A 27,568-nucleotide genomic window follows, 5' to 3' on the forward strand; every position below is an offset into this window, starting at 1 on the left:
TCTGATTCATAGATCCAAATTGGTATTTTGTACCAGAAAAAGGTAAAATAGCTTCATGATTTCTGTAAATTAAAAAAAAATTTAGTAACATTGAATTATGTGTATGTTGAGGACTTATTTTAAAATTTGTTTTTTAATTTCTCAAAATTGTCAATTCAGTGCAGTGACTTTTTTAACATTTATTTAAGTCATAGCTTTGGTTCAGTTGATGCTGAAATATTTGGAGTGCCTATTCCAATAGTGGCCTTGGTAAGTGAAAATCTTTAATGATTTTTTTTTTTTTGGTACTTGAGTGAATAGTGTTATTTTTTTGTAAATATACTCTTGTGTGTCTGTCTTTATAATTGCTAGTTTATCATTGTTTGTGTCCTGTGTTTTCTGAGATTCCATGACTATGGAATTTGTGAAATTTTGCTCCAAAATCTTTGCTTTCATTTAGAACAAAGGAAAAGTTTCTAACCCTTATGGTTGTGAAGCAAGCCATCCAGAGAGGGAAAATAACCTTGTTGTTAGGCATCGAACTAGGACTTATGAGATCAGGGTGGTTTTCTAGGCCAGTTATTTAGGGCCTGATCCTGCAATGGGTTCTACCTAGCATAACTCCATTGGGATTCCACATGGGTGCAAAAGTGTCTGTGCTAATAGATTCCCTTGCTGCATTGGGGCTTTAATTTCTCTGTGCCTTAGTTTCCCATACGTAAAGGATGGATAATACTTCACTACCGCCATAGGGCTGGTGAAATCCATTACTGTTTGTGAGGTAACAAATATTGTAGAAAACCTATAAGTAAATAAAATATGAGCTGAATGGAAAAATGACATCCAACAACTGCTCCTTTTATCTCAATGGAATGTAAATGCTGAAGCCAGTTTAAATGTCAGCTTTTATAACTGTTTCACTGATTAGCTGGAGGTTTCCTTCTAAAAGTAATTTATTGTTGGAGACAGTTGTGAATATAATAGGAGCAATTAAGGGTGGGTGGAGTCAGAGGTTGGGGTCAGAGAAATAGGAATTAAAGACCCCAAAACTTCAACTGCATCCCTACCCACAAAGGGGAACACAAACCACCACCTCTACCTTCTGGGATTCTGAAAGTCCCTACTGTCCCATTTGCCAGGTGCCAAAACATTGAACCTTCCCTTGAATGCTTCTACAATACGTTTGTTGTTAATGTTGTGTATTTAAAAAAAGAAAAAAAAATGGAATGGCATATTGAAAATTGGGGACTGTATAAAATAAATTGAAGAGCATTGAGATTTTGATTGAATTTAATATTAAAATGACTCAGGATATAATGTACTGATTGTGTTATTCGTCTTAACTATTTAAAATGCAATTTTTGAACTTTTACTTGAAGTTGTTGCAGAATTTTCAGTTTGCTCAATGATTTAGGTCCAGTAGGCTGCTTAGTAAGTGGAGCATTGGTTCTGGTGAAATCATCTTGTATATAATTTTAGATTTAAATGAGAAAACTGAAGTATGAGGTAGAAAAAAATTGAGGCTCGAAGCAATATTTCAAAAACTAGAGTGGTTGCTGTGGCATAAAATAATTGCTAGTTGCCTAGAGTAGCCTGGAATTCAGAGATTTCTCCACTGTATTAAAAACGTATAATCAAAAAGCTTTGTAACCAAGCCTAGCAGCCCTCATGGCGTGGGTCTAATTTTCCCATCAGGGGGAGATTGCTTGGAAGAGGATAAGTTTTTGTTTATAACTTATGTAGGATAAAGGATAATTATTTAGATATGTTGCTTAGAACAGGGAGCCTTGCCCATTAGTAGGGCCCTACCAAATTCACGGCCATGAAAAAAACATCACAGTTTGTGAAATCTGGTCTCTCCCTGTGAAACCTGGTCTTTTGTTTGCTTTTACCCTATAGTGGACAGATTTCACAGGGGAGACCAGCGTTTCTCAAACTGGAGATTCGTGGCCCGACAGGGAGTTGCAGGGGGGTCACGGTATTGCCACCCTTACTTCTATGCTGCCTTCAGAGCTGGGTGGCTGGAGAGCATCAGCTCTTGGCTGGGCGCACAGCGCTGAAGGCAGTGTCCCGCCAGCAGCAATACCATACCATGCCACCCTTACTTCTGTGCTGCTGCCTTCAGAGCTGGGCGGCCGGAGAATGGCAGCTGCTGACTGAGGGCCCAGCTCTGCAGGCAGCAGCACAGAAGTATGGGTGGCAATACCTTACCATGCCATCCTTACTGCTGCACTGCTACTGGCAGCGGCTCTGCTTTCAGAGCTGGGCTCCTGGCCAGCAGCCACCGCTCTCCAGCTGCCCAGCTCTGAAGGCAGTGCCGCCGCCAGCAGCAGCACAAAAGTAAGGGTAGCAGCACTGCAGCTCCCCCCTACAATAACCTTGTGATCCTGCCCCTCCCCCCCAAGTCCTTTTTGTGTCAAGAGGATCCCTGCAATTATAACACTGTGAAATTTCAGATTTAAATAGCTGAAATCATGAAATTTACTCTTTAAAATCCTATGCCCATGAAATTGACCAAAATGGACTGTGAATTTGGTAGGGCCCTACCCATTAGCTTCTCAGAACAGTTTAGAACTAGCTTATTATTTATACCAGTTCCTGACAGATATGGATGATAAGCAATATTCTATTTAAGAACACATTTACCATGGAATGTGTACCAGCCATTGTCTGAGTAGTACCTTATTCTGCTAGTAGTACTACTGAAATCAATAGTGTGAGCAAAGATAGCAGAATCTGGTCCATTATGATTAACGTAACCAGTAGAAGAGACTTGAAAATCAAAAACAAAAAGTCCATGGATAAAAAGTTTTGTGTACTATTATTGTTACTTTCTTTCAGAAAGGGAAATGTGCATTCTAAAGTATGAATATGGTTATTCTAAAGTTTGACATATATGTATTGGGTGAAGGGGAGAAATTTTGTGCTTCAAAATTTAGCTGCTGTTAGTAATTTGTATGTTTGTTTGCACTGTAGGTAGCGGACCAGCAGGCAGCCATGTTTGGACAATGCTGCTTTCATGCAGGAGATGTTAAACTAACCATGGGAACGGGTATCTTTTGGGATGTTAACACTGGGAACCATCTTCATATGCCTGGGGCAGGTAAGCTTTGTCATTTAAAAATGTTTTATGGTTTTTGACCTGTTTTTTAAAGGTGACTGCAAAGGGGATACAAATAGGTTTTGTGTCCATTTTTTGCTGCTTTTGGATGTATAAAGAAGGAATGAAAGGCATTTTCTTCTTCAAGGAGTGTCCCTACAGGTGCTCCACTATAGGTGTGCTTGCGCCCCCTGCACCTTCGATCTGAGATTTCTCATAGCAGTGTCTGTTCAGCCCTCACATGCATGTTACTTAGTCTTGTGCCCCATGCTGTTGCTGTATAGCACTTCATGGATGGCTATCCTCAGTTCCTTCTCAGCCACCCCAGCTTGAGATGGAACCTTAGCTAATTGTCCGAGTTCAGTTTTGCCTCAACTGTGTTCTCTTAACTTTTGTAGTTAGTGTATTATAATATTTAGTACTTAGTAATAGTTGTATTAATTGTTTTTTTTAAAACAAAAAGAAACGGATGGATGGATGGATAGATATAGCTTTTTAGATATTTCCTTTCCTCCGCAAGGTTTTGCCCTTTCCAAGGGTATACCCAATTCTTCCAGATTCAAACATTGCCTGTCATGCCAGGAGGCAATCCGGGTGAGCAATGGACATTCCCACTGCATCCCTTGTTTTGGGGAAACTTGTATTTCCCACAAGTGCAACTTCTGTCTCATTAAAATCTAGAGACAGAAAGAACAGGGAGATAAAATTTCAACTCCTTACGATGGAGAGCTTGCGTCCAGCCTCTGATCCATGCCAGGAGCGCCCCCCTGTATGACAATCTCTGAGTCAGTCAGCTGCCTCTTCTGTCTCTGAGCCACACTCCTCAAGGGCATCTAAGGAGAAGACCAAGTTTCCTCTCATAAGTCTTCCAAAGACCGTGCCCTGAGTTCTCCAGGTAGGGAATATACCTCAAAAAAGTTTTAAGTCATCAGCTCCCCGGCTCCCATTGGTCTCCAAGGCTGCTGTTTCCTCAGGTACTAAGAGCTCTACTAAGCATACGGACTCTAAAATATGAGGCTCCGAAAGACCATCGGTACCGACAGGAGACCATGGCATCAAGAAGAGCTCAACCATGGTACTGAAAAAGACAGCTTGAGCTCTGTCTGCATTCTTCCCCCCACCCCTACCGCCCGGAGTGTTTGAAACTTGTGGCTCCTTTGGCTACTGTTATTTTAGCTCATTCCCAGGACATGGTACCGACAGATCTCTGGACACAACTGTCTGGTACCTATGGTGGTACTTCACACTTCCCTGTTACCAAGAGCCTCCAGTTCTTCTTTGAGAAGTGTCCCTTTAGGTGTCTTGGTGCGGCCAACCAGGGCACTACTACAAATTTCCGATTAGAAGCGCAGGGTGCCAAGACACCTAAAGTGGAGCATCCACAGGGACAACCATCTTGAAGAACCTCAATTATTGCACAAGGTGAGTAACCGTCTCTATCTCCGCACACCCATCCAGTACTGATGGTGCCTCCTGCTGCTCCTCCTGCTGCCTCACCATTTTCTCTCTCTCTCGCGCGCGCGCGTAAGGTGAGAAAACCTGGATTTGTGCTGGAAATGGCCCAACTTGATCATCATACACATTGTAAGGAGAGTGATCACTTTAGATAAGCTATTACCAGCAGGAGAGTGGGGTGGGAGGAGGTATTTTTTTCATGCTTTGTGTGTATATAAAAAGATCTTCTACACTTTCCACAGTATGCATCCGATGAAGTGAGCTGTCGCTCACGAAAGCTTATGCTCAAATAAATTGGTTAGTCTCTAAGGTGCCACAAGTACTCCTTTTCATTTGTGACAGATGTCCACAGCTACCATCCTGCTGGGGCAAGCACTAGTGGGTTGCGTCACCCCCTTGGCCATACTAGGACCCCTGGATGGCTTATCGCAATCCATTCTCTGGGACCTCAAAGTCTGCTGTTCATAGAGATAGACAGCCCTTCTCACACTCCTTTTCCAGAAGACCAGAGTCTCAGGAAGAGACCTTTGAGGAACAAGAGGCCAGGGTTGACAAGCTTTCTCCAATTGCAAACATCTCTTCATTCTCAGATGAAACTGTCATGCCACCTACACCATCCTGGCAGCTGATTTTAAGCAGTTTCAGGATCTCATCAAGAAGATTACAGATTCTTTACAGATCCCCCTGGTGGAGATTAAAGAACTGCATGATAAGCTGCTCAATATCCTCCATACAGCCTCCTCTGCCCATATTGCCCTGTCAGTCAACAAGGCACTCCTGGATCCTGAAAAGGTCATCTGGCATATTCTGGCCTGAAGTCCTCCCATATGCAGGAGGACAGACAAAAAATATGATGATCTTCCTAAGGAGTCAGAATTTTTATTTTCTCACCCTTGTCCTAACTCCTTGGAGGTTGAGCGGGTTAATATACCTGGAAGGCAGCGTGTCCCTGGTGTGGGTGGGTGAAAACAGCACCTCCCCTCTCTGGCCAGGGGAGGGGGGGATGTAAACAGCACCCACGGCTTACAGGAAAGCAACACAGACCCCAGTGCTGCTCCTGCTCCAGCTGCCTTGGGTTGGCAGTGGGGCTCACAGTTTTGCCTGAAAATCTCATTGTCTTCAGCTCCAAGTTTTAAGTGGGTGGGGTATGTAGGGGTGGGGGTCGGGGTAGCAGTATGGTTGGGGTGGGGACAGGCAGCCCACATGTGCCTACCTTTTAGATGCAGTACAGGCACACTACAGTATTCCCCCTCCCCTTTTTTTTTTTTGTCTCTGCTGCTGCCTGATTGGTTACTTCTGGTTTCATATGGTGTCCGGTTGACTGGTTGGTCCGTAACTCTGGTGTTCATATATTTGAGGTTCTATGGTACACTGTATTTGCACAACAACAGTGAGGTTTCTCAAATGCCTAGGCAACTTTTTCTGCCCGTTAAACACCCTACTCCAGTTTGGGACCTCAATTTGGTTCTTAAATGATTTACAAGACCACCTTTGAACCTACAGCTGCCTGCTCACTCCTCCATTTATTGATGAAAATGGCATTTCTGTTTGCCATCACATCGGCTCGATGAATGGGGGAAATAGAAGCTCTTATGGCAATACCCCCCATTCACAAAATTTTTCAGAGGCAAGGTCACATTATGACTACAACCCAAGTTTTTGCCAAAAGTACCTTCTTATTTCCATATTAATCAGCCCATTCCTCTCCCCATCTTGCACCCTAAACCTCACTGGGATAAGGAGAAGGCATTCAACATGATTGATGTCAGGGGAGCCCTGGCCTTCTCCCTTGACAGGACTGAATCTTTCAGGAAGACTTCCAGGTTTTGTCTCAATCACAGACAGAACAAAAGGAGCAGCAATCTCTAATCTCAAAGCACCTGCTGACATATGAGCTCATTCTACGAGATTTATTTCTACCTCCACAGCCTTTCTTCAGAACATTCCTATCAATGGAGTATGTAAAGTCTCAACTTGTGCTTCTCTGTATGCATTTGTTGAATGCTATGCAATAATTTGTGATTCTGCTTCTGAGAATGTGTTCGGTTCAGCTGTACTTTCTACCATACTGAACTAGACTCCAAAGCCCCCTCCTCCTTAAAGGAGAGCTGCTTGATTGTCACCTAGAATGGACCACCCACAAGGACTTGAAGAAAAAGAAGAAGAAATTGTTACCCCATCTCTGAGAAGCAGCCTGAAGGATAACTGAGAAGAAAAAAGAGAAGACGACCAGACAAGCTTCTCCAGGGACAAGTTGGTGGCCAAGCTGGAGCTTCCCTGAACAAGGGGCCAGCCCCTGGATTGGGGAGTGGATTGAGGCACAGAAGGATAGTAGCCTAAAGCAGTGGAAGCATGCATGCTTTAAAGTGGCTGCCAACTGAGCCGAGCTGGGCTGCAGGTTTGCTTTTTGTATGCATTACTTTAGGACTTTGGTAAAGGACTCTGTGGCCCCAGAAAGGACAGGACTCTGTCTGATCAGTGGGCTAGGACACCGCTATGGCCAGAGTAAGCCAAAGGACAGTGTGTGTGTGTGTGTGTGTGTGTGTGTGTGTGTTGGGGGGGGTAAGGTTGTGTTGAGTCTGCAATTTGCCACAGGCAGTTGTCACCTAACTTCCTCAGCTCCTTTGAAAATTCCAGATTAATTGTGATGTGATGTAATTTATAATCAAACTTTTAAAGAAGAAAGCATAGGTATTGACTGGCATAGAGGGAGAGTGTGGGAGGTAAAGCTGGTCTGTTCATGCATTCACTCCCATTTCCTAGGAAACAGTTCAAGTGGATGGAATGGAATATGGAGTGCAGATGTAGTAATAACTTTACAGAAATATTTTCAGGAATAATCTACATGACTAGTGGTTTATATATACTGTAAAACAAGTATGTGGAGATATAGGGTACTTGAATCTGTGAGATCTTAAAATAATTTTTTGGAATCCGTCAGCTAAATAAATCAGATTCTTCACCCTTTCATATAAGAATAAATGTTGTACCCTACTGTTTTGATCTTGTTTCATGTATTAATCCTTTTGCATCCAAGGAAATATGCAGTGATTTGTTATACTACCTCAGAATAAGGGTCCCCACATTTTTGAAGCTTTTCCTTCCAGTTTAACAAATTTTTTGCAGTCCACTTGTCCAATATCGCTAACAGTAACCACAGAGAGGTGAAATTAACCATCGCACCAGTTACTAAAAGCAAAATGATAAAGTCCAAAATTTTAACTACCTTCTCATTTCAGTTATAGATGTGTCTTGTCTAGCTTCTGAAAGAAGCTGAATTGGGGGAATACAGGCTTAAGACATTGTTGATTAAAGATGATTGAATGCGCTTAATTTTTATTGTCATGACCAAAGAGAAGCCTGACTAGCAGAGATAAAAAGATGAAAATGAGACTGATGAAGTTTCTAAACTAATAACTGTAGAAACTAAAAGTTTCTAAACTAAACATTCCTCCTGCAGTGAAAGTCGGTTACAGAGGCTTGTCATACAAGAGGTCTCTCAGTTTAACTTGCAGTGCTGAGTCAACAGCATATTGGATGAAGGGGTTGGTGATCCCTGTTGTGAGTCATCAGAAAAGTATTTCCTAAACTGGGTTTGAAATTAATATCTCAGATGCTGATTTATGAGTTTCTGGTGGTTCTCAGCCTGCTAGTTCCTTCTCTTGATGAAGTCTGAAGCAAGAAATATTGACTCCCCAGTTTCTCCTTTGTATTCAGGAAGACCAGTTTCCAAATATTTTGGTGAATGCTTCTATCTTGTTATACTGTACATAGACAGAACATTCATATTCTGTCCCCGGAGAAGAATTTTTCAGCTCAATTAAGCATCCAGAAATGTCGGCAAAATACGTTGTTTGCCATCTGCCATGAATTACTGAATCCATCAGCAAGGGGAGATTGCCGATAATTCTGAACCCCTGCTCTTAATTTGAAAAGCTGAGTGGTGCTTTACTTCCTGAGAATTGCCTGACTTCAGTGTGAAATAGTTGCTGGTGGAAGAATCATGTCATTCGAGGAGGAGTGCAAAAAGTAGAAAATTCACCGGGTAATCTTTGATGTTCACTACTTAACAGCTTCATGAAAGATATGATGAAGATTTCCAGACACCTTCTTAACAGCAGGAGCTTGGCTATATGTGAAATAGTGGAATCAGTAGGTGCAGTGTTTTGGATTTGTGCAATCAGGATGCAGTTGTCACCTGTTGTTGGATTGGCTCCATTTGTGCAGATTATAATGTTGTAAAAGTGATTGTAATAATTCCCACTCCATGTGCAAATCTTTGACTATCCCCTGAGAAAAGAACAGGAGTACTTGTGGCACCTTAGAGACTAACAAATTTATTAGAGCATAAGCTTTCGTGAGCTATAGCTCACTTCATCGCTATGCATCGGGGGGAGGGATAGCTCAGTGGTTTGAGCATTGGCCTGCTAAACCCAGGGTTGTGAGTTTAATCCTTGAGGGGGCCATTTGGGATCTGGGGCAAAAATTTGGGACTGGTCCTGCTTTGAGCAGGGGGTTGGACTAGATGACCTCCTGAGGTCCCTTCCAACCCTGATATTCTATGATTCTATGACTAACACGGCTGCTACTCTGAAACCTGTCCCCTGAGTTGTCTCAAATACTTCACCTGATGTGTGTTCTGGCACAGCTTTACAAAAGTGTGAGTCTTTTTCAACTGAACAGTCACTCAGCCATCTCACAGAGTAAAAGCTATGCAATACCAGAGACACCAGGTGAGTTGCTAAGTACACCCATTCCCTCAATTTTGAAAGCAGCTGCTCTCTGACATCCTGAGTTGTATCACTAATAGGGTGACGAGATGTCCTGATTTTATAGGGACAGTCCCTATGTTTGGGGTTTTGTCTTATATAGGTGCCTATTACCCTCCCACTCACCCCCAGTCCCGATTTTTCCCACTTGCTATCTGGTCACCCTAATCACTAATAAAGTGTGAAACAGTGTAGTTCGACAAAGGCACTGTTTGCAGTTTGGTGATTTGCTTGAAGACCTTTAACATTTGAAACCATGTCTCTTGAAAAGAAAAACATGAGGTTCTGTGTAATTGGTTGTGCCTTATACTCTGCACAGCTTGTATAGATATCAAATGAGAGACATTTGTGTTGAACATTACTAGTTTAATTAATCAAGACTTGTTAATTATTTTTCAAGGCTTTAAGCTTTCTCTGAAAAAAAAAAATGCTCAGTTTATCTTCATGTATGATTAGTTTCCAGATGTCACAACAGCTTTGAAGGCTTCATACTTTCAGCAGACAACACTTGGAAACACATTACCTAGTATAGTTGCAAATTAACTGATGTAAAACCACGTCATATTTGCCCTTGTATTTCTGCATTTTCTTTATTCTTTTTGAGCTGTTATTAGCACAAGTGTGTCCTTTTCACAAAATGATCTATTTTTCCTGAATCACTCCTTAGCTAGACATGAACTCCAACACAGACTGAATTATCATGTCATGTGTGCGTAAATACATGCTGTTCGTTTTATACACTTACGCATACTTTAAAATGGGATTTGTGTTGTTTTGTATAAGGCAAATCACACAGTACAGTACCACAGGTGGCTTGCAAGAGCCATTGTGGGCACAGGGAGGCCAAATTATGAAACTTTCTCTTACATAGAATCATATACTGAAAAATGAATTTTCAGAAATACTTTTATTGCTATTTGAGTACCTTCCGCGAATGAGACTGTTTGTTTTTTTTTCTCAGTTGGGACTGCTGTTTTATGTTTCAGTATATCTGTATATTTCCCACGTGGAGGCTCAAGCCTCCTGATTTATATTAGGATTAGGAATATACAGATCCCTTTAGAAACCATTGTGTAAAGTAACTTCTGTAATTTAAGAAAAGCATGCGTACATGTTAAATAGCTTTAACTGTGTGTGTGTATATATTTTAAATTGTAGAATTTAACAGCTTTAAGACTTCTTATTGTTTCTAATAAGGATCTGAATTTTTTAAAATCCTAAACTGCTTCATGAAGCTCTCAAAATAACTATTTTTAGTAGTTTTTTTATTCTTTCACTGACTTTTTTTTTTTTTTGTAATTAGATATAGTGACTCTAAATTGATTTTAGGTTGCATTGTATTTCTCCTTTATTAAAAATAAACTATTATTCATTTCTGGTTTACTTTTGCTATTAATTTTTTGTGGAATATTTTCTTCTAAGACCCCACAAAATGTTCAAGCTGAGGCACTGACATTTAAGTTGAATTTTGTAAAGGAAGTGGACAAAAGTTGCAGCTACAATTTAAGGATTTTTTGTTAGTTGTGTTTTATTTAATCTCTCTGGAAGCAGTTTGTGGACTTGACTACTTTTCTTTTATTTGTGTGTGTGTGTGTGTGTGTGTGTGTGTGTATGTGCACGCACGTGCAAAATTTTAAGGTCTGTATCCAGTGGTTGGTTGGAAGATTGGGAAAGAGGTGGTCTTCTTAGCTGAAGGCAATGCATCAGATGCTGGCTCTACCATAAAATGGGCTAAGGAGTTAGGTAAGTGGCTTTTCAATTGTATAATGCTATAAAACAATTAACCCTGTAAAATGCTTCTTTATAGGGTCCTCTAGCTGGCTCCTGTTCATAGTATTAGGCTTCTATTTGTTCTCTTTAATAGATAAGTTGTCTAGTTTCTCCAGCATGGAGCCTTGAAATTGACAAGAAAGCCAGGCTATCATGGGGGTAGGCGTGGGGCGCCAGCTAGAGCCCGACTGCCCCTGGGCTCCCTGCTCCCAGCCAGGCTGCAACAATCCAATCCCCACAGAGAACCTGGCTGCTGCCCAGAGGCTCCTGGCTCCCCACGGGGATCCTGGCTGCTGCTTGGAGGCTCCCAGCTCCCTGTGGGGATCCGGCTGCTGCCCTAACACCGGGACTCTCAGCCCCCTACACTGCCCATCTTAACTCAGTGGAAGCACTCCTGGTGAAGACAGAAGGAGGGTAGTGTGGACATCAACCACCATAGTAATTACTGCAGTGGTTGTAAGTTGACATAGCATAGGTCAACTTAAGTTTCTAGTGTAGACATGCCCATAGACTTCCAAATAGCCTAGTGGTTAGTAATCTGTACTACCATAGAAGAGCCTTCTGTTCAGTTCCTGATTGTAGGACCTGATCCTCAGGTCTTAGCCAAACTGTGCTTGGTTTGGGACGTGAGATTCGGGGAGCAAGGAGAAGAGGGAAGAGGTTCTAAGTCACATTTCCACTCCATCTGCTTAGTCTCTTTTGTAACTTGATGCAGCCCTAAGGACTGTTATCCCAACTGGGAATTATCAATTCACAGGGCACCCCAGCCATACCCCTTCTTCCCATGATGTCATCTGTGCTGGGTGATTGGGAATGGGTGACATGAAGCCTCAAGGCACTTAGTAATTCCCTCCCACCAGTGGAATCCCCAGCTGTCCAGTTAAGGCTTCTTTCTGGTTGCTTGGCACTGTCTGAGCACCACAGTGTAGCTAGAACAGGGTGCCAAGGATCTGGCCTGTAGTCTTGTTGGATCTTGGCTGGCAGTTACAGCTTATGGGGGAAGACATCCTTTTATATTTCTCAACATCACCTCCAGTTTACTTAGAGTAGCATTATTAGCTTCCACAAGTCCCATACATATTACCCTGACTAGAGGGAGTTATCCTTGATACAAGATTTTGAGAGTTAATGGGCTATAGCGTGGTACGGATATTTGAAGATGGTTGTGGATTTGGTTTCTTGATCCTGGATAGTTCTCTTTCATGGGGCTGATGGAATTGAAATTCAGAAAGATATTTTTTTTTTCTTAATATGTGCCAAGTGAAATATTTAATTTAGGAATCTTGACTATAATAATTTATTAAGAAAAGTAAAAGTAAATAATTTAGTCAGTTGATTTTTTTGTGTGGACCCCTACAGATCTTTTCACCAGTGTAGACGAGACATCAAGAATGGCACGAAGTGTGATTGATTCTGAAGGAGTTTGTTTTGTTCCATCTTTTAGTGGTTTGCAGGTAAAAATATCGTCCTTAATAATATGACACAAATGATTTTTTGTGTCCTACTTAAACATTAGTATCTGTCAATTTGCCCATTATCATGGTATCTATTTTGTTCTATTCAGGTTCTTGTTCCATGCCCATCACGGTGGTATCTGAGGGCCTCCGTGGTATCTGAACATCTAAAAACGTTAATGAATGTATCCTCAAAAAAAACACATGAGGTAGGGAAATATTATTCCCATTTTACAGATGGGGAACTGCAGTACAGACAGATTAAGTGATTTGCCCAGTGTCACAAGAACAGAGCCCAGATCTCTTGCATTTCAGTCCAGTGCCTTGACCACCAGCTTATTCTTTCAAAGAACCGAGCTGGACTCAAAGTATTGGTTTTATGTCATTTCTTTGCACAGCCACGATTCAAGAAAGCATTAACTAAGTGCTTAAGAACTTCCCTGAATAAGGTTGCTTTCCTGAATCGGGGCCTTAAAGCATAGCACTAATGACTGTTTAACCAACTATATGGTGGCATGTGGATTTAATTTTTAACTGTACATTTGTGTTTTCTTGTAGTTCTCAGTATGCACAACTCAATCTTGTTAAAATATACTAGAGGGTTGCTTCGTAGACTGAGCTCATTGCACACACCAGGGGCTTTTAACATTCTGCAGTTTCTCCCACAAGCTCCCTGTGCACCACCCTCTTCTCTCCCTGTATTTCAGGTACTCCCTGCAACTCCCCCTTTCCTCATGCCAGGGACTCTCTGTATTCCCCCCCTATGCCAGGGTCCTCCATTCTCCTTCCATGCTCCTGTCCCCTCATACCATTATCCCCATTCTTCCCCTCCTGCAAGGTGCTCTGCATATCTCCCTCCTTTAGGGGTTCTGTGTAACCCCCCCCCCCTCACCCCAGTTCTCCTTTCCCTTACATGCCAGGGTCTCTACATCTTCATTCATACCAAGAGCTGTGTGTGTCACTCCCTCCATGCCAGAGACTCTGTATGCCCTCCCATGTCCTCTTTCCCATTCTCAATTCTTATTTCTTTTTGTTCGTTTGTTTGTTTGGAGGATAAGCTATACAGGGTGTCAGCACTTTAAATTGCATTGGGAGGATGGGCAGAGCTGTAGTGAGGGGTTATTTGCAGTAAAGCTGTAGCTGTGTTTGTCCCAGGATGTGCGAGAGACAAGATGGGTGAGATAATATCTTTTATTGAACCAACTTCTGTCGGTGGAAGGGACAAGCTTTTAAGCTTCACAGAGCTTTTTATCAAGTCTGGGGAAGGTAACCACAGTGTTCAAGCTAAATGCAAGGTGGGGCAGATTGTTAAGCAAAAGGGGTCCCACATGTTATAGGAGACCACTTAATTTTAAGTGGGCAATTAACACCTCTGCAGTCCTGGGACCAAGGAGGGGGTAGAAGGCAGCAGGGTGTAAAACCAGTGTCTCAGTTAAATCCATGGTTTTTAGTGTCCGGCAGAATTATGGATTTAAGTTCAGGCTCATCTTCTGAAGATGTTGTTGTCATTTTGAGGATGAGGACTGATAGGTCAGATACAGAGTGATCACTTTGTGTAAAATGTTCATCCACTGGTGATAGGGTGAGTGTCTGTGTATGAGTTCATTTGAGAGTATAGTGATCATGTGGATGAAAACAGATAGTTGTTGTTGGGGCATTTGGTGTAGTAGATGGGGTACACCACATGTTGTGATAGACATGTGTAGGACCATGGATCTTGGAAGGTATGTTGCGGAGGGTATTGTTCATTGTAGCAGTGGAGATAAGTCTGTATGTTTTGCATCTGTTGTTCTGGCAGGACCTGGTGCCACTTTGCGTTGGTGTGTCCTGGTCAATGGGGAGCTTGCTTCTGATGGGTTGGCGAGGTTGGGCGGTTGTTTGAAGGCCAGAAGAGGGAATTTAGGAAGGCTTTCTTTTGAGATGTGGTCCCCTTCGAGTATGGGTTGTAATTGTTTTATGAAATCCTATACGAGTTCCAATGTGTAGTGGTAGGTGATGAGTAGGGGTGTGCGGTAGCTGGGATTTTTTTTCTTTATTGAAGCAGTATCTCTCTGGGTGTTTGGGTGGCCCATTCCATGATGCAATCTGCTTTGTTGGTGGAATGTTGTTTTTTGGTAAGGTGTGTGTCTTGGGCTTTATCCTTGGAGCATATTCTGTGGTATCTGAGTGTGTGGCTATAGATAACAGATTTTTTTGTTATGTCTGGCGTGGTTACTGGATCTGTGAAGGTAAGTGTGGTGGTCTGTGGGCTTCTTCTGTATAGTTGTAGGTAACATTCTGTTGTTGCGGCTGATCATGGTGTGCAGGAAGTTGATGTTGGTGTTGGGAGTGTTCTAGAGAGAATTTGATGGATACATGATGGTTGTTGAAGTTAGGGTATTGTTAGGCTGGAAGGTGCGTCTCCCATTTTTCCCTTGCAGTTTTCCAGTTTCCATCACAGCCAGTAGGGTTCTGACCATTGAGGCTTAGAACATTCTCTCTGACATTTTGGGATAGATTGGATGTAGCATTCAAAAGTTGTCATGTTGCATCCAAAGAGAAATGCCATCAAGTTGAGCACAGAACCTTGCTTCGCTCTGCCAAAAATCACCTCTTTTTCCGAGGGTGGATTTGATTTAAATCAAATTCATTTAAATCATGATTTAAATCACTAGTCAGGAAGACTATTTATTTAATCATGGATATCTACATAATAGTGCATTCTTGTTGCTTGCTATAACCTTAATACGTATTCTTCACAACTCAGAGATAGATGTAGGTTTCATTTTTAGAAGGTACACGCTATACGTTTAAGTGATTTATTTTGAAAACTTTTCAGATTAGTTTTACAGCTATATCAGAAAATGAATTACTGTTTGGTTATTTCATTTACCAAAGGTAATTGAAGTAGATAGTTCACCTCCCAATGACTTCATAAATATCTCCAGTTCAACAGGTTAATCACTAATATTTGGAGGATTTTCTTGCCATGCTGTATTAGGAGGAGAACGTCACCAGACAGACATTTACATTGTTTTATTTAACTAAAACAACAACGTTATGTATTCTGGATTCTTTTCTTCAACAGCAAACATATAATATTTTAACAAAACAAGCGTATGGATTTTTGAATTTAGTTAACTCTCTTGTGGGAGAGTTAGCTTGGTTCCTCCCACTTTTTTCAGAGTAGCTGCTGCAAAGTGATTGTTACGGAAGTATTTTGCAATTTCAACTACATTAGCCTTTATTTCTGGAACTCTGAAGTCTTTGGCTAGGAGGTGCATCAAATGAGCACTGCAACCATATGTTGTTAGCTTGGGACACTCTTCACTGTCTTCTAAATAATTTCTTCTCATCTTGGATACATTTGCAGCATTGTCTGTGACCAACCTGCATACTAGACATTTGAATTTTTTTTCACAGTTGTTATAGCTTTTACTGCTACTTCTTGTAAGTATTCTGCTGTGTATGCATTTCCTGATGTATCAGTTGTTTCTGTAAGGAAAACATTCCCTTCTTCGTTGTCACACAAGCACATACAACAGGATCATTGTGGACATTGCTTCACCCATCAGGTTAACAATTTCACCCTCTCGACCTTTTGCACAGTGCTCAATTTCTCTTTCATACACTTTATCCTGCAATTTGCCTGCAACATCTGCTCTGTTGGGTGGACTGTATCCTGGTCTTAATGACTGAACCATGTTAATGAAGTGTGGGTTCTCAATCCTATGGAAAGGAGAGTTTGTTGCATAAACAAACAGGGCAATTTTTTCATCAGTTACCTCTTTTTGTAATCTGCTGGTTCTTATCACAAACTTATCTATGGTTGTTTCTGGATGATGGAGGTTTTTTTTTCTTTTTGCTACAGGTGATATACTGTGGCTATGTGACATGCATGATGTGACTGAAACACTATCATTGGCAGATAACTCTGAAACTATAGAAAATGATGGTGATCTTGAAGGTAGATAGTCTTCAGAATCCTGTATGTTGAGGATGGATTCTCCTAAACAAAATAAGTCAGTGCAGTTATTTAATTATTATTACCATACTGCTCATTTAATATTACTCATTGCATTCACTGACACTCAGTACTACTTTTAATGGTGAAATTGTAAAAGGAAGATCTGCCTATTTCAGCTATTTATTTTTTATCACAACGGCATCTAAAATGATAGTACCATAGAGTAACAACTATGTTTTTTGCTCAAACATGAGAATTCAGGAATAGTCCAGAAGGAAGACAGGCAGTCCTGAAGAAAGAAGTATGAAATAAAAAAGTTTACCAACCTGAAGATCCTGCATATTCAGACATGTTCCTTTCATCATCTTCAATGCAGCTTCCTCCTGAGAAGGAACACTCTCATGATGTTGTTTCATTTGGACAACCGGGCCTTGCGTTTCTTTGTTGCACTGCTTTCATTTTGCATGCATGCCTGTTTTACCCACAGGTAGAGGAACTTTATTAAAATATTCCCAAACTGAATCTCTTTTACAGCCTGCTGCCATTATAGGTTTTCCCTTCTAGTGTGAGAATGATATGGTAGATCTCAAATCAATGAAGGCTACACTCAGAAAGACCTCAAGACTTCTGGAATATGCTGCTCAAACCATTTCACTTTTGTTTCTACTGTCTGTCCCTCCCTTCTCACATTTATTTCCAGACGTCGTCTCCTCGTCCAGATCTATTCCATCCCCAACAATCTTCTATTCATTGAACTTTTTGAAACTTTTCACTTTTAGAGAGATGTAAGGGATTGACTCTGTGAACACAAATTTGCAGAGGGACAATAGGGTTGAGGTCTGTTATTTCTCTCCTCTATTTATTTAAAAACATTTTTGCTGTTAACAAGCATGTTATCACTGGAGATACATCCACAGTTTGAGAACTACAAAACTAAGCATCTCTGATAGTGCTCAGTCTAGAAGATACAGAGTCCCATCAGGTAGATAGAAAGATTAATCTAAAAAATCTATATAGAAGCCCCTGGAACCCCATAAGATTGGGGTCCCTAATCCATGAACTATTGGAACTCATTTACAAAACTTTTCTTAAACATTACATAAATATATTGTCTCATACTATAGAATTAGAATTTATAATCCCTATTCTATGATGAGATATCTTTGAGCTATAATGTATTTTATTTAAAACTATCTTTAGATAGGTTTTTTCCTCAAAAAGCATTTTACCAAATAATCCAATTTAAATTAAAAAAATTGATTTTTTTTTAAATCATTGATTTTTATCCACCCTGGTTTTTCCCCATTCCACCAAACTGTCTAGTATAACTTTGGGTTGTTAGTTTAAGATACATGGTATCTGTGAAGGTTTTGCCACTTTTCTACCTTAGATCCAAAAGTACGGTACTTAGTTTTGACAGGTGTATGCCAGTCTGCCCACTCTATTATTCCCACAGTCTGTTTTTTAAAAAGCAGAATCTCAACCTCTTTATCATACCCCATCTCTAAAGCACTAATGGGAAAAGGCAAAGAAAGGGGCTCTTTGTTTCCACGAGAGAGTCCACAAAATCTTGATCAGTAGATTTATTTTGAGAAGTAGGCTGCTTAGTTAATCTAAGCTGCCTTCATTTGGTGGCTTTTTTGATTTTCTTCCATTATGGGTAAAATAGTATGGATTCTTAATCAACTTGTGTGAAAACTAGTCTTCTCACAGACTTTTTTGCAATTTCCCATTTCCCCCGCAAAATTACCCCTGCCCAAAGCCCTCTCATCTTGAGAGGACTAGAAATGGGAACTCCATACCGTTGAATAAAAGATCTCTTAGGATCCAGAACTCCCAGCACCAGAAGGGCTTGAGATATCAAACTTCAAAGTTGTGACATTTTTCACTGTAGAAATGCTATTTAGGCAATTTTTAGAGACATTTTTATGGCTCCTTACAAGCCTTGTACAGTTGGACTTGTGACTTTACAGAAAGAAATGAATTATTTTAACAACTCTTAAATGTTTCTAAAACAGCTATTCTGTAATATGTGACACATACAGAATACATGATGATACAGGTTGATCATCCCTTAATCAGGATGACTGAGAAACTTACTCAGGCATTGCTGTTTTTGAGTAACACAGCCATCACAACGTTCTCCTAAACAACTTTTTATACTACATCATACAATCATGAATTCTTTATATCTATACGATGTGTATGTTTGGGGGGTGGAGTTGGGGGGGAAGAGAGTGAAATACTGAATAGATCTATGGTATGAAGTAGGCACCTGAAGTGGAGTAAGCACTTCTGGAGCTCAACCATGACACATCTACCCTGCTGTACAGGTTAGCTCCAACTATCTTCCAGGAATCTAAATTTGATTGCTTGGTTAGGTTTCATAGACATCAGGATAGCAGGAGTTGGACATGTTATGGAGGCAATATGTTCATTTCCTAGATAGAGTCAAATGTTTCTCTGACACCTCCTGTTATGAGAATGAGGACAAGGCTTCTCCCTTCTTAACTTGGATGATGATGCTGTGATGTGGCGCATTTCTCATAATGGGACAGAAGCATTCCTGCTGTACAAATTTAAAATGCATATTTCCTTGATTTATTATCACTCACTCATCTTACCTTTGTTCTAAAGTTTATGTAGGTCATACATATATATTATGTGTGATATGTTATAAAAATGCAAATAAAGCTTTTAAACAAAGTGAATAAAACTCTGGTCCTCTAGACATTCACCTTTAATATATATCATGAATCCTTTCCTTCCTATTTATTTGCTTATATTTGACAATCCACACACTTGTCAACAAGGAACCTTTTATTAGTAGTATGGTTGGCTTAAACGCTTGACAAGTTGGAAAAGGTGGTTGTACACTGGAGAACTGAATATATTCTTTACTGACTTTAAACATAGCTAATTTCTGAATTAAGTCTCAGTGTGCAACATACTAGCCTTCATCTGGGCAAGTGGGTTGTCGCTTCATTTACATCCTAAGTACTGAGCATCAACAACTCTTACCAAAGTCTATGGGAATATTTGGGAGTTCAGCACCCGTCAGGGTTGGGCTTTAATGCATTCCCAGTTTCCCCCACAGATGCCTACTCTTATATTTGTACTTTAAAGTAATTTATACTTCCTTGATTTTTTTGGTGATGTTTTGCGTTTTTTTTTTTATGTCACAATATGATTAAAATCAGGGCTACTTCAGAATTCTGTATAGCAGATATTTAGGGAACTAAATAAAAATCCTGGAAAGTTTTTTTAAAATGTCGTGTTATTTTTAAAATTGAAAAAACATTTAACATTGTCTTAATGCATTTAAGGGCAAGTAGAAGGACAGTCTGTCACTCAAATCCACCAAAACAGTGGAGCGCAGAGATGGATGCAAAAACCATTGCCAGTCATCCTATGAAAGGAGATGACTTTTTTATGAGACAGCCAGAATTAGTGTGTCGCATCATTATGTCATTCAAAACATTAGTGCAATTATGTTACGTAATTTAAATTGACTAGCCTCTTCAAGGCTACTGTATTATATTACAGAATTTTTCTGTACAAAAAGTATGGGGAAAATCAGTAACCCTCCCCTCCCCCCCCCAAAAAAAAAACTCCCCCAACTTTAATAATACTGTACTCTATCTTAGACACTTGTACTTTAGTTGATGTGTACTCTATGTGTATTTTTATAGGTTGTACCAATGAGTGATATTTAGTGTACAGAATTCTGGGAGGAAAAACAAATGCAGTAATAGGAAACCTTTTTGCTATTGAAAGAAACTGATTTGAAAACTGATTTTTCTGAAATATAGACAGCTAAAATAACACTATCCAATGCTTACATATGTCTTAATTGTCTTCTTCTCATTATGCTTCCTGTAACTGTCATGTGTAAATTTTTTTTTTTTTTTTTTTACTACTTGTATCCTTTTTCAAAATGCTGCAAATATAACTCAGTAATTAATTTTATTGTCAAACCTTTATTTCAGGTTCCTGTGAATGATCCTTATGCATGTGCTTCCTTTATGGGGCTGAAACCTTCCACTACCAGAAACCATCTTATACGAGCTATGTTGGAATCTATCGCTTTTAGGTATTGAGTGCAGTCTTTCTTAATTCATTATCTTTAGGATTTCTGTTTTCCTCTCATCTAATTATTCTGTATTTTGGTCACTCAGTGTGTGAATTCAGATAATCACTTGTTACATGAATGCATGGACTTCAGCAATTTATAAAATGCTAACGGTGGTAATTTATTATATTTATTGACACTGACAGGAAGTTTTGTATATTTATCAGGGGTTACTGTTTTTGTTAACAACTGACCCAGCATAACAGTTCTCAAATTAAAATGGACTTGGCCCTTCTGCATGTCCAAAATCTGTCTTCTACCTGACGTTTGCCCTTGTTTCCTCACTACCTTTATGTGGAAAGTAATCCTCTTTTCACTCTCAACCTATTTTAAGTAGGCATGAAGTTGGAGGCTGCTGGGTTAATTCTTAGGTCCTCCGTGTTTATATAACATAGTGATAGGCATTTTAAAAATACATAAGAGAGACAGAAGATACATTAGCTGCTGAATTGGGGATGTGTCTTTTGCATACATGGAAAGCTGAAAATCTCATCCAAAGAGCTGGCAAAAAAAGCTTCAAATATATCTTTTCCTTTCAGATGTATGTTTTTCCCTATAACTATTAGGGTAAGTTAAACTACTTCTTTGAGTGATGGTCCTTATGTATCTGTATTCCACATATTAGTGCTCATGCGTGCTGTGTGCCCAAGTCTGGAATTTCTTCAAAGCAGTGTCGGTTGACCTGCACAGGCACAGTAACTCTACTTGTGCTCCAGACCACGGGTATCAGAGGTAATGTGTGTTGATGCCTCCCAGTTCCTACTTATCACCGCATGGCCTGAGTTGGAATCATGTCCTCCTTCACTAGTGCAGAATCTGTAAAATTTAATGGTAAATAGTTTATATCATAGCTTAGGAATTCTAGTTAGTATATAGTTTAGTATAGAATAGAATATCCCCGCCCTCACTCCCCAGTTGGAGGGACATCCTCCCTGATCCCAGGACTATGCCCAGGATCCAAGAACTGAGTCTCCTGCCCTCACTCTTCCTTCATCAGCAGTGAGCATCACTGGTGCCTCTACAGTCTGGGTGAGGCACATATCTCTGTGAAGTTCATTATCTGTAAATCCTTCACACCCAGAACTAGAGAGGCCAAAGAGCTCCGATTGAAAAAGTTCCTGAAGGAAGAGGCTCGGTCTGACTCAAGCCTGGGAGACCCCCCTGTACTAGCTGACTAGCAGTGCCCCTCCAAGCACAAGCCTGTGCAGCAGGACTGATCCCTGCAGTGGACTGTCCAGAAGAAACTTGTTTCCTCTCCAAGCCAGTCCAGGTCGGGTGAGATGTCGCATATGGGACCCACGGAACCAGCTCCACTGAAGACTCCCAGGCTGGAGGATAAGGCACAGAAAAACAGGGATCTGCTGGTAACTGCGGTACCAGGGGGCAAAGATAAACGCTCTCCAGTCCCATCTCTGAGAGCAAGTCCAGATTCATCATTGGTACCCCCTTGTCAATACAAAGACCATCAGGCCATGTCTGACAAACCAGAACCTTTGGGTGAATGTTGGAACTCCTCAGACTTTGGGCTCTAGGGAGACCTTTGTAACACCAGATAACTTCTTTCCCTATATGCAGTCTCCACTTCTTTTGGCCCTGCCCTCCTAAGAGATGTCTTTACCTCAGAAGAGGAACTGTTACCATTATCTCAGGAGAGATCCCATCTCCATCCATTGGGCAGGAGCATCTTGGTACCAACCAATGGAACCGTCCTCAAAATCAGATAAGATAGCTGCACCAGTATCTCTGTGAAGACACAGGAGCCCTGACAGACAAGGCATTATTTTCTATTGTGATGGGGCAAGGCCAGATGGCTATAGAAAAGTAGTGGGAGATAGATATATTAGATCCAGGCTAAACAAATCCCTGGTACCAGGTTAAGTGAAATGGAAACTGCTCCAGGTGAATTAAGACACCTGGGGTCAATTAAAAACTTTCCAGAAGGCAGGGAGAATGCTAGGTTGATTGGGACACCTGAAGCCAATCAGGGGCTGGCTGAAACTAGTTAAAAGCCTCCCAGTCAGTCAGGTGGGTGTGCATGTCAGGAGCTGTAGAAGGAAGTTGCGCTGTTGGAGAGGCTGAGTAGTACACACCATATCGGGCACAAGGAAGGAGGCCCTGAGGTAAGGGTGAAGTGGAGCTTGAGGAAGTGAGGGCTGCTGTGGGGGAAGTAGCCCAGGGAATTGTACATGTCATGTTTCTAAAAGGTCAGCTACCCTAGCTGATACTATTAGGGTCCCTGGGCTGGAGCCCGGAGTAGAGGGTGGGCCCGGGCTCCCCTCCCCCCACCTTTGCCCCCTGATTAATTACTGAGACTGGGAGACAACAGAGACTGTGCAAGGAAGGATAAGTTCTCCTCACCTCCCTTGCTGGCTTATGATGAAAATGGCTCAGTAGACTGTGACCCTTGTCTCCAGAGAAAGAAGGGTTACGTGGAGGGTCACAGTGAGCCTCTGAGGCTAGCGAAGTCCGCCAGGAAACGCGGAACCCACGGAGGCAAGGACAGAGCTTTGTCACACTATCCAGTTATGACCTCCCCAGGAATTGATTTCCATGGGAGTCACCATTAAAGTTTTCCCAGCGGTAGCAGTCCAGATGAGATGTCAGGGATATACAGTATTTCCATACCTGGACGACTGGCTCCTGGTAAGCTGATCTCACCAAGAGGTCATATCAGCAATAGTTTTTTCAGAGCCTCTGCCACCTTAGGTGTTTGTCACCCGTGAGGACAATACATTTTATAGGAGCATGTCTGGACTCAGTCTCTGCGAGAGCTTTCCTCCTTCCAGACATATTTTATGCGATGAGGAACCTGATCTCTCTCATCACCTGCAAATCTCGAACTATGGTGCATCAGTGTCTCTCCCTGTTAGGCCACATAGCCACATGCACTTACATGACACTTTTCACCAGGCTCCACTTGCGGTGTCTATAAGCTTTGCTCCACTTGATTTACCAACCAAATAGGGATCACATCAACTCCAAAATCACTGTTTCCTCTGGAGTTCTCACCTTCCTCGCTTGGTGATCCAACCCGAACAAATTCATGGTAGAGTCTCCCTTCAGCTCTTCCATACCAAGGGCCACCATCATGACAGATGCCTCCCTCACAGGTAGTGGCACACACTTGAACTGCCACAAAGATCAGGGTATCTGGACGCCATGAGAGTCTAGGCTACATATAAGCTTACTGGAGCTCAGAGCTGTCTGACTGGTATGCAAGGCCTTCTACCCACTCACTCCACATACTAATAATGGCAGACATCACCACAGTGGTCTATATAAACAGGGAGGAATGAAATCTCGTCTCCTCTGCCTGGAAGTGATCAGATTTTGGAACTGGTTTATTAGAAGTCATCACTGTACACACCACCTACCTCCTGGCTGTTCAGAGCTCCCTGGCAGACAGATTAAGCAGAAGCTTCTCTGCAGGCCACGAGTGGGAGATCCATGACACAGTCTAACTACCATATTCACACGATAGGAACCCTGCTAGGGGACCTGTTTGCATCCCATACAAACAGAAATCTTCCCATGTATTGCTCCAAAGGAGCCAGAGGCCAAGACGCTCAAGGTGATGCTCTCCAGGACAGACAACCTCAGATAAACATTTCTTCCCATCCCTCTACAACTGCAAGTTATATGAAAGATCCGGCACAACCGAGCCATCATCATCCTCCTAGCACCATACCAGCCCAAACAATTCTGGTTCACAGAGCTCCTAACAATGTCCACATGTCCCCTTATCAGAATCCATGCATTTCAAGGTCTTCTAATTCAGTATGGGGGAAAAGTCAAGCACCTCATCCTGAGCTCACTCCACCTCACAGCCTGGTGTTTGGATGGATGTTGGAGATAGAACACTCAGACTCTTCTCCTATTCAGGAAATCCTGACCCAAAGCAGGAGGGATTCTAGTAGACTCTGCTACCTAGCTAAATGGCAGAGATTTTTGGCCTGGGTGCATCACCAGAAGCATTCACTTGATATTGTGGGCATTTCAGTTATCCTAGATTATCTCTTCTTCGTAAAGGTCGCAGGCTTAGACCTCAGTTCACTATGAGTACATCTAGCAGAAATTAGTGCCTTCTCCAGCTGGTGGAAGGATGTTCTATCTTCATACCCCTGATCACAGTTGATTTATGAAGGATGTGGTCAGGACCTTCCCCCCGGTCATTAAACCTGCACCTCAGTGGGACCTTAACTTTGTCCTTTAATGCTCTCGGGCCCACCCTTCAGACTGTTGGTGACATGTGCCATGACCCACCTGCCCATTAAGGTGACATTCTTTATTAGTCATCACTTTGGTAAAAGGGGTCAGTGAGCTGGGAACCATGATGTCAGACCCTACTTATACAGAATTTCACAAGATTTCCCTTAAATTACACCCCAGATTCCTCACCAAGGTTTTGTCTGAGTTCCACATCAATTAATATACTTACCTGTATTCTTCCCAAAACCCCATGCTTCTTCCAAGGAGAGGAGACTTCTCTCTTTTGATTCAGGCACACTCTGGCATTCTACCTGCAGGGAACCAAACCCATTAGAAAATCTCCAAGACTCTTTGTTGCCTTGGCAGGTCATCATCATTGGCAATCCCTCGGTCCAAGGATGATCTCTACCCCAGATTTACATGTGGGTTCTGAAATGACTCAGGAGTCCAATCCTGGAACCACAGATCTGACCGCAGTAGGTACAAACGTTTCCTGGTGGGTCAGCTGCCTGCTGGTAGAAAAAAATTTTTTCCCCTTCCTTCTCTCTCTTTTCAGCTTGAAGGGCAAAATGCTTCTCCTCAAAGTGGGCCACTGCCTGATGGAAGATGTGGCACCACTGAGGTCAGTTGGTGGCTTGCTCCTCCCAGCTTATGATATGCACATCAGTTTTCTTGAAATACGATTTTGGTGAGTCTTTATAGCATTTCCTCTGACCACCACATGATCTCTGACCATGTGTGGCCTGAGAGTAGAGGATTTGTTGCGGGAAGCGAGAGTCTGGTATCCGCACACAATGTCCAGCCCAGCAGAGTTGGTGCATGAGGATCATTGCTTCAGTGCTGGTGACATTGGCTTCAGTGAGGATGCTAGCGTTTGTGCAGCGATCTTCCCACTTGATGCGAAGGATCTTCTGGAGGCATCATTGGTGGTCCTCTCCAGACTCTTGAGGTGCTGTCAGTAGGTCACCTAAGTTTTGAATCCATAAAGGAATAGCCACCTCGTTGTAACAATTATCTTATAAACCTGGATCTTCGTGAGTCATGGTCCATGAAAATGCATCAGAACCATTTCCCAAAGGAAGAACTTGCACACTGGATCCTGTGCTGGATCTCACTGTCAGTTTTTGCATTTTGAGAAAGTTGGCTACAGAGGTAGCAGAAATGCTCGACTGCCTCCAAAGTCTGTTCCTCAAAGGTGATTTGTGGTGGGTCATGTGTAAGGTCTGAAGCAGGTTGATGGAGCACTTCAGTCATCTCAATATTGAGTGAGAGTCCTAGGCTTTGGTAATCTTGTGCAAAAAAATTCAGTGTGGACTGAAGGTCATTTCACAGTGTGCATGAGGATGGCACAGTCATCAGCATACTGAAGATCAGTAATGGACGCCCTATGAACTTTAGACTTCAAATAGAGACGTTGAAGATGAAAAAGTCGCCCTTCCATTCTGTATTGAATGTCAGCTCCACTGGGGAGGCACTCTTTAACAAGGACCAAAATGACTGCTAAATAGATGGAGAACAGAGTTGGGGCAATAATGCATCCTTGCCTAACCCCAGTTTTGATGGCAAAAGGATCTGTCTCCATGCCATTACAGAGAACGGGAGCAAGTGTTAGGACCTTAATAAATTTTGGAGGGCAGCCAAATCTGGCCAGCACCTTTCACGGGGCTTCACGATTCACTGAATTGAAAGCCTTTGTCAAATCGATGAAGGCCATGTACAGATCCTGACTTTGCTGGTAGGGATGCTCCACAAACTTTTTCTTCATATCTGGTATGATGAGAAGATTCCGGGAGACTTGAGAAATGCCAACATGGTTAAAATCTTTAAGAAAGGAGATAAATTGAAGTGTGGAAATTATCAAGGCATTGGCTTGCTGTCTACAGCAGGGAAGATTCTTTCCTGTATCCTCTTATCCGATTACTTCCCCTTTCTGAGGGAATATTGCCGGAATCTCAGTGCAGTTTTAGACCATCCTGCTGGACAACTGACACGATCTTCATTGCCCACCAAATCCAGGAAAAGTCTCGGGAGCCTTGGCAGAAAGGTTGCAGGGATAAGCCATATCCTCTGAGGATTTCTAAATGGGTTTCAGGATGGATCTTAGAGTACTGCAAAAATAGCAGTTTCCCCCTCCTGAGCATATCACAGCCTACTCCACAAAGGCACTGCAGGATATCTGCAGAGCAGCGACTTGGAATTCCATCCTTACTTTCACGTCACACTGTGCTCTAACCCAAGCAGCAAAGATGGATGCAGCCATAGAACTGCAGCACTAAAAACATCTCTTCTACCAGTTTCCTTGCACCCATCTCAGGTCAGAACGTTGCTTGACAGTCACCCATGTATGGAATATACAATAGGGACCATCCCTCAAAGAACAAATGGAGATTACTTACTGTAACTGGAGGGTCATGGAAAAATTTGGTCTCTGTCAGTATTTCACTACCCACTCTCCATCCCCTCTGCTTAGGATCCATTTGGATTGTTGTAAGAAGAGAAAATGGAGAGGTGTTAACCAGCACTGCCTCTTATACCCTCAGTCGGGAGCATGAGGAGAGTTACTGTATACAGGCGGACACTGCTTTGAAGAAATTCCAGACTCAGGTGCAAGGTGAGCATGCATACCCAGGTGTGGAATACATGCATCTCAAAGAACCTCCAGTTACAGTAAGTAACCTCCATTTTGTAGCATTTTGTCTCCCTTTAAAAAGCAGTTGGGGCTGGGGTTAATGTTTTTCTGTACTTCCAGTTCTT

The 27,568-nt window shown here is 41.8% G+C and overlaps 1 protein-coding gene across 1 annotated transcript in view; it reads left to right on the forward strand.

Moving 5' to 3' along the window:
• The window catches only part of GK5 (glycerol kinase 5), an 82,980-nt gene that overhangs the window by 43,303 nt on the left and 12,109 nt on the right, over positions 1 to 27,568 (forward strand). Inside the window, exons 9-13 of the mRNA XM_074963838.1 lie at positions 189 to 249; positions 2,956 to 3,082; positions 10,942 to 11,046; positions 12,433 to 12,527; positions 20,463 to 20,566. Of these exons, the coding sequence (XP_074819939.1) occupies positions 189 to 249; positions 2,956 to 3,082; positions 10,942 to 11,046; positions 12,433 to 12,527; positions 20,463 to 20,566 (492 nt within the window). The remainder of the gene's footprint in view (positions 1 to 188; positions 250 to 2,955; positions 3,083 to 10,941; positions 11,047 to 12,432; positions 12,528 to 20,462; positions 20,567 to 27,568) is intronic.

Source organism: Natator depressus, chromosome 9, assembly GCF_965152275.1.
Source record: "Natator depressus isolate rNatDep1 chromosome 9, rNatDep2.hap1, whole genome shotgun sequence".
Lineage (NCBI taxonomy): Eukaryota > Metazoa > Chordata > Testudines > Cheloniidae > Natator > Natator depressus.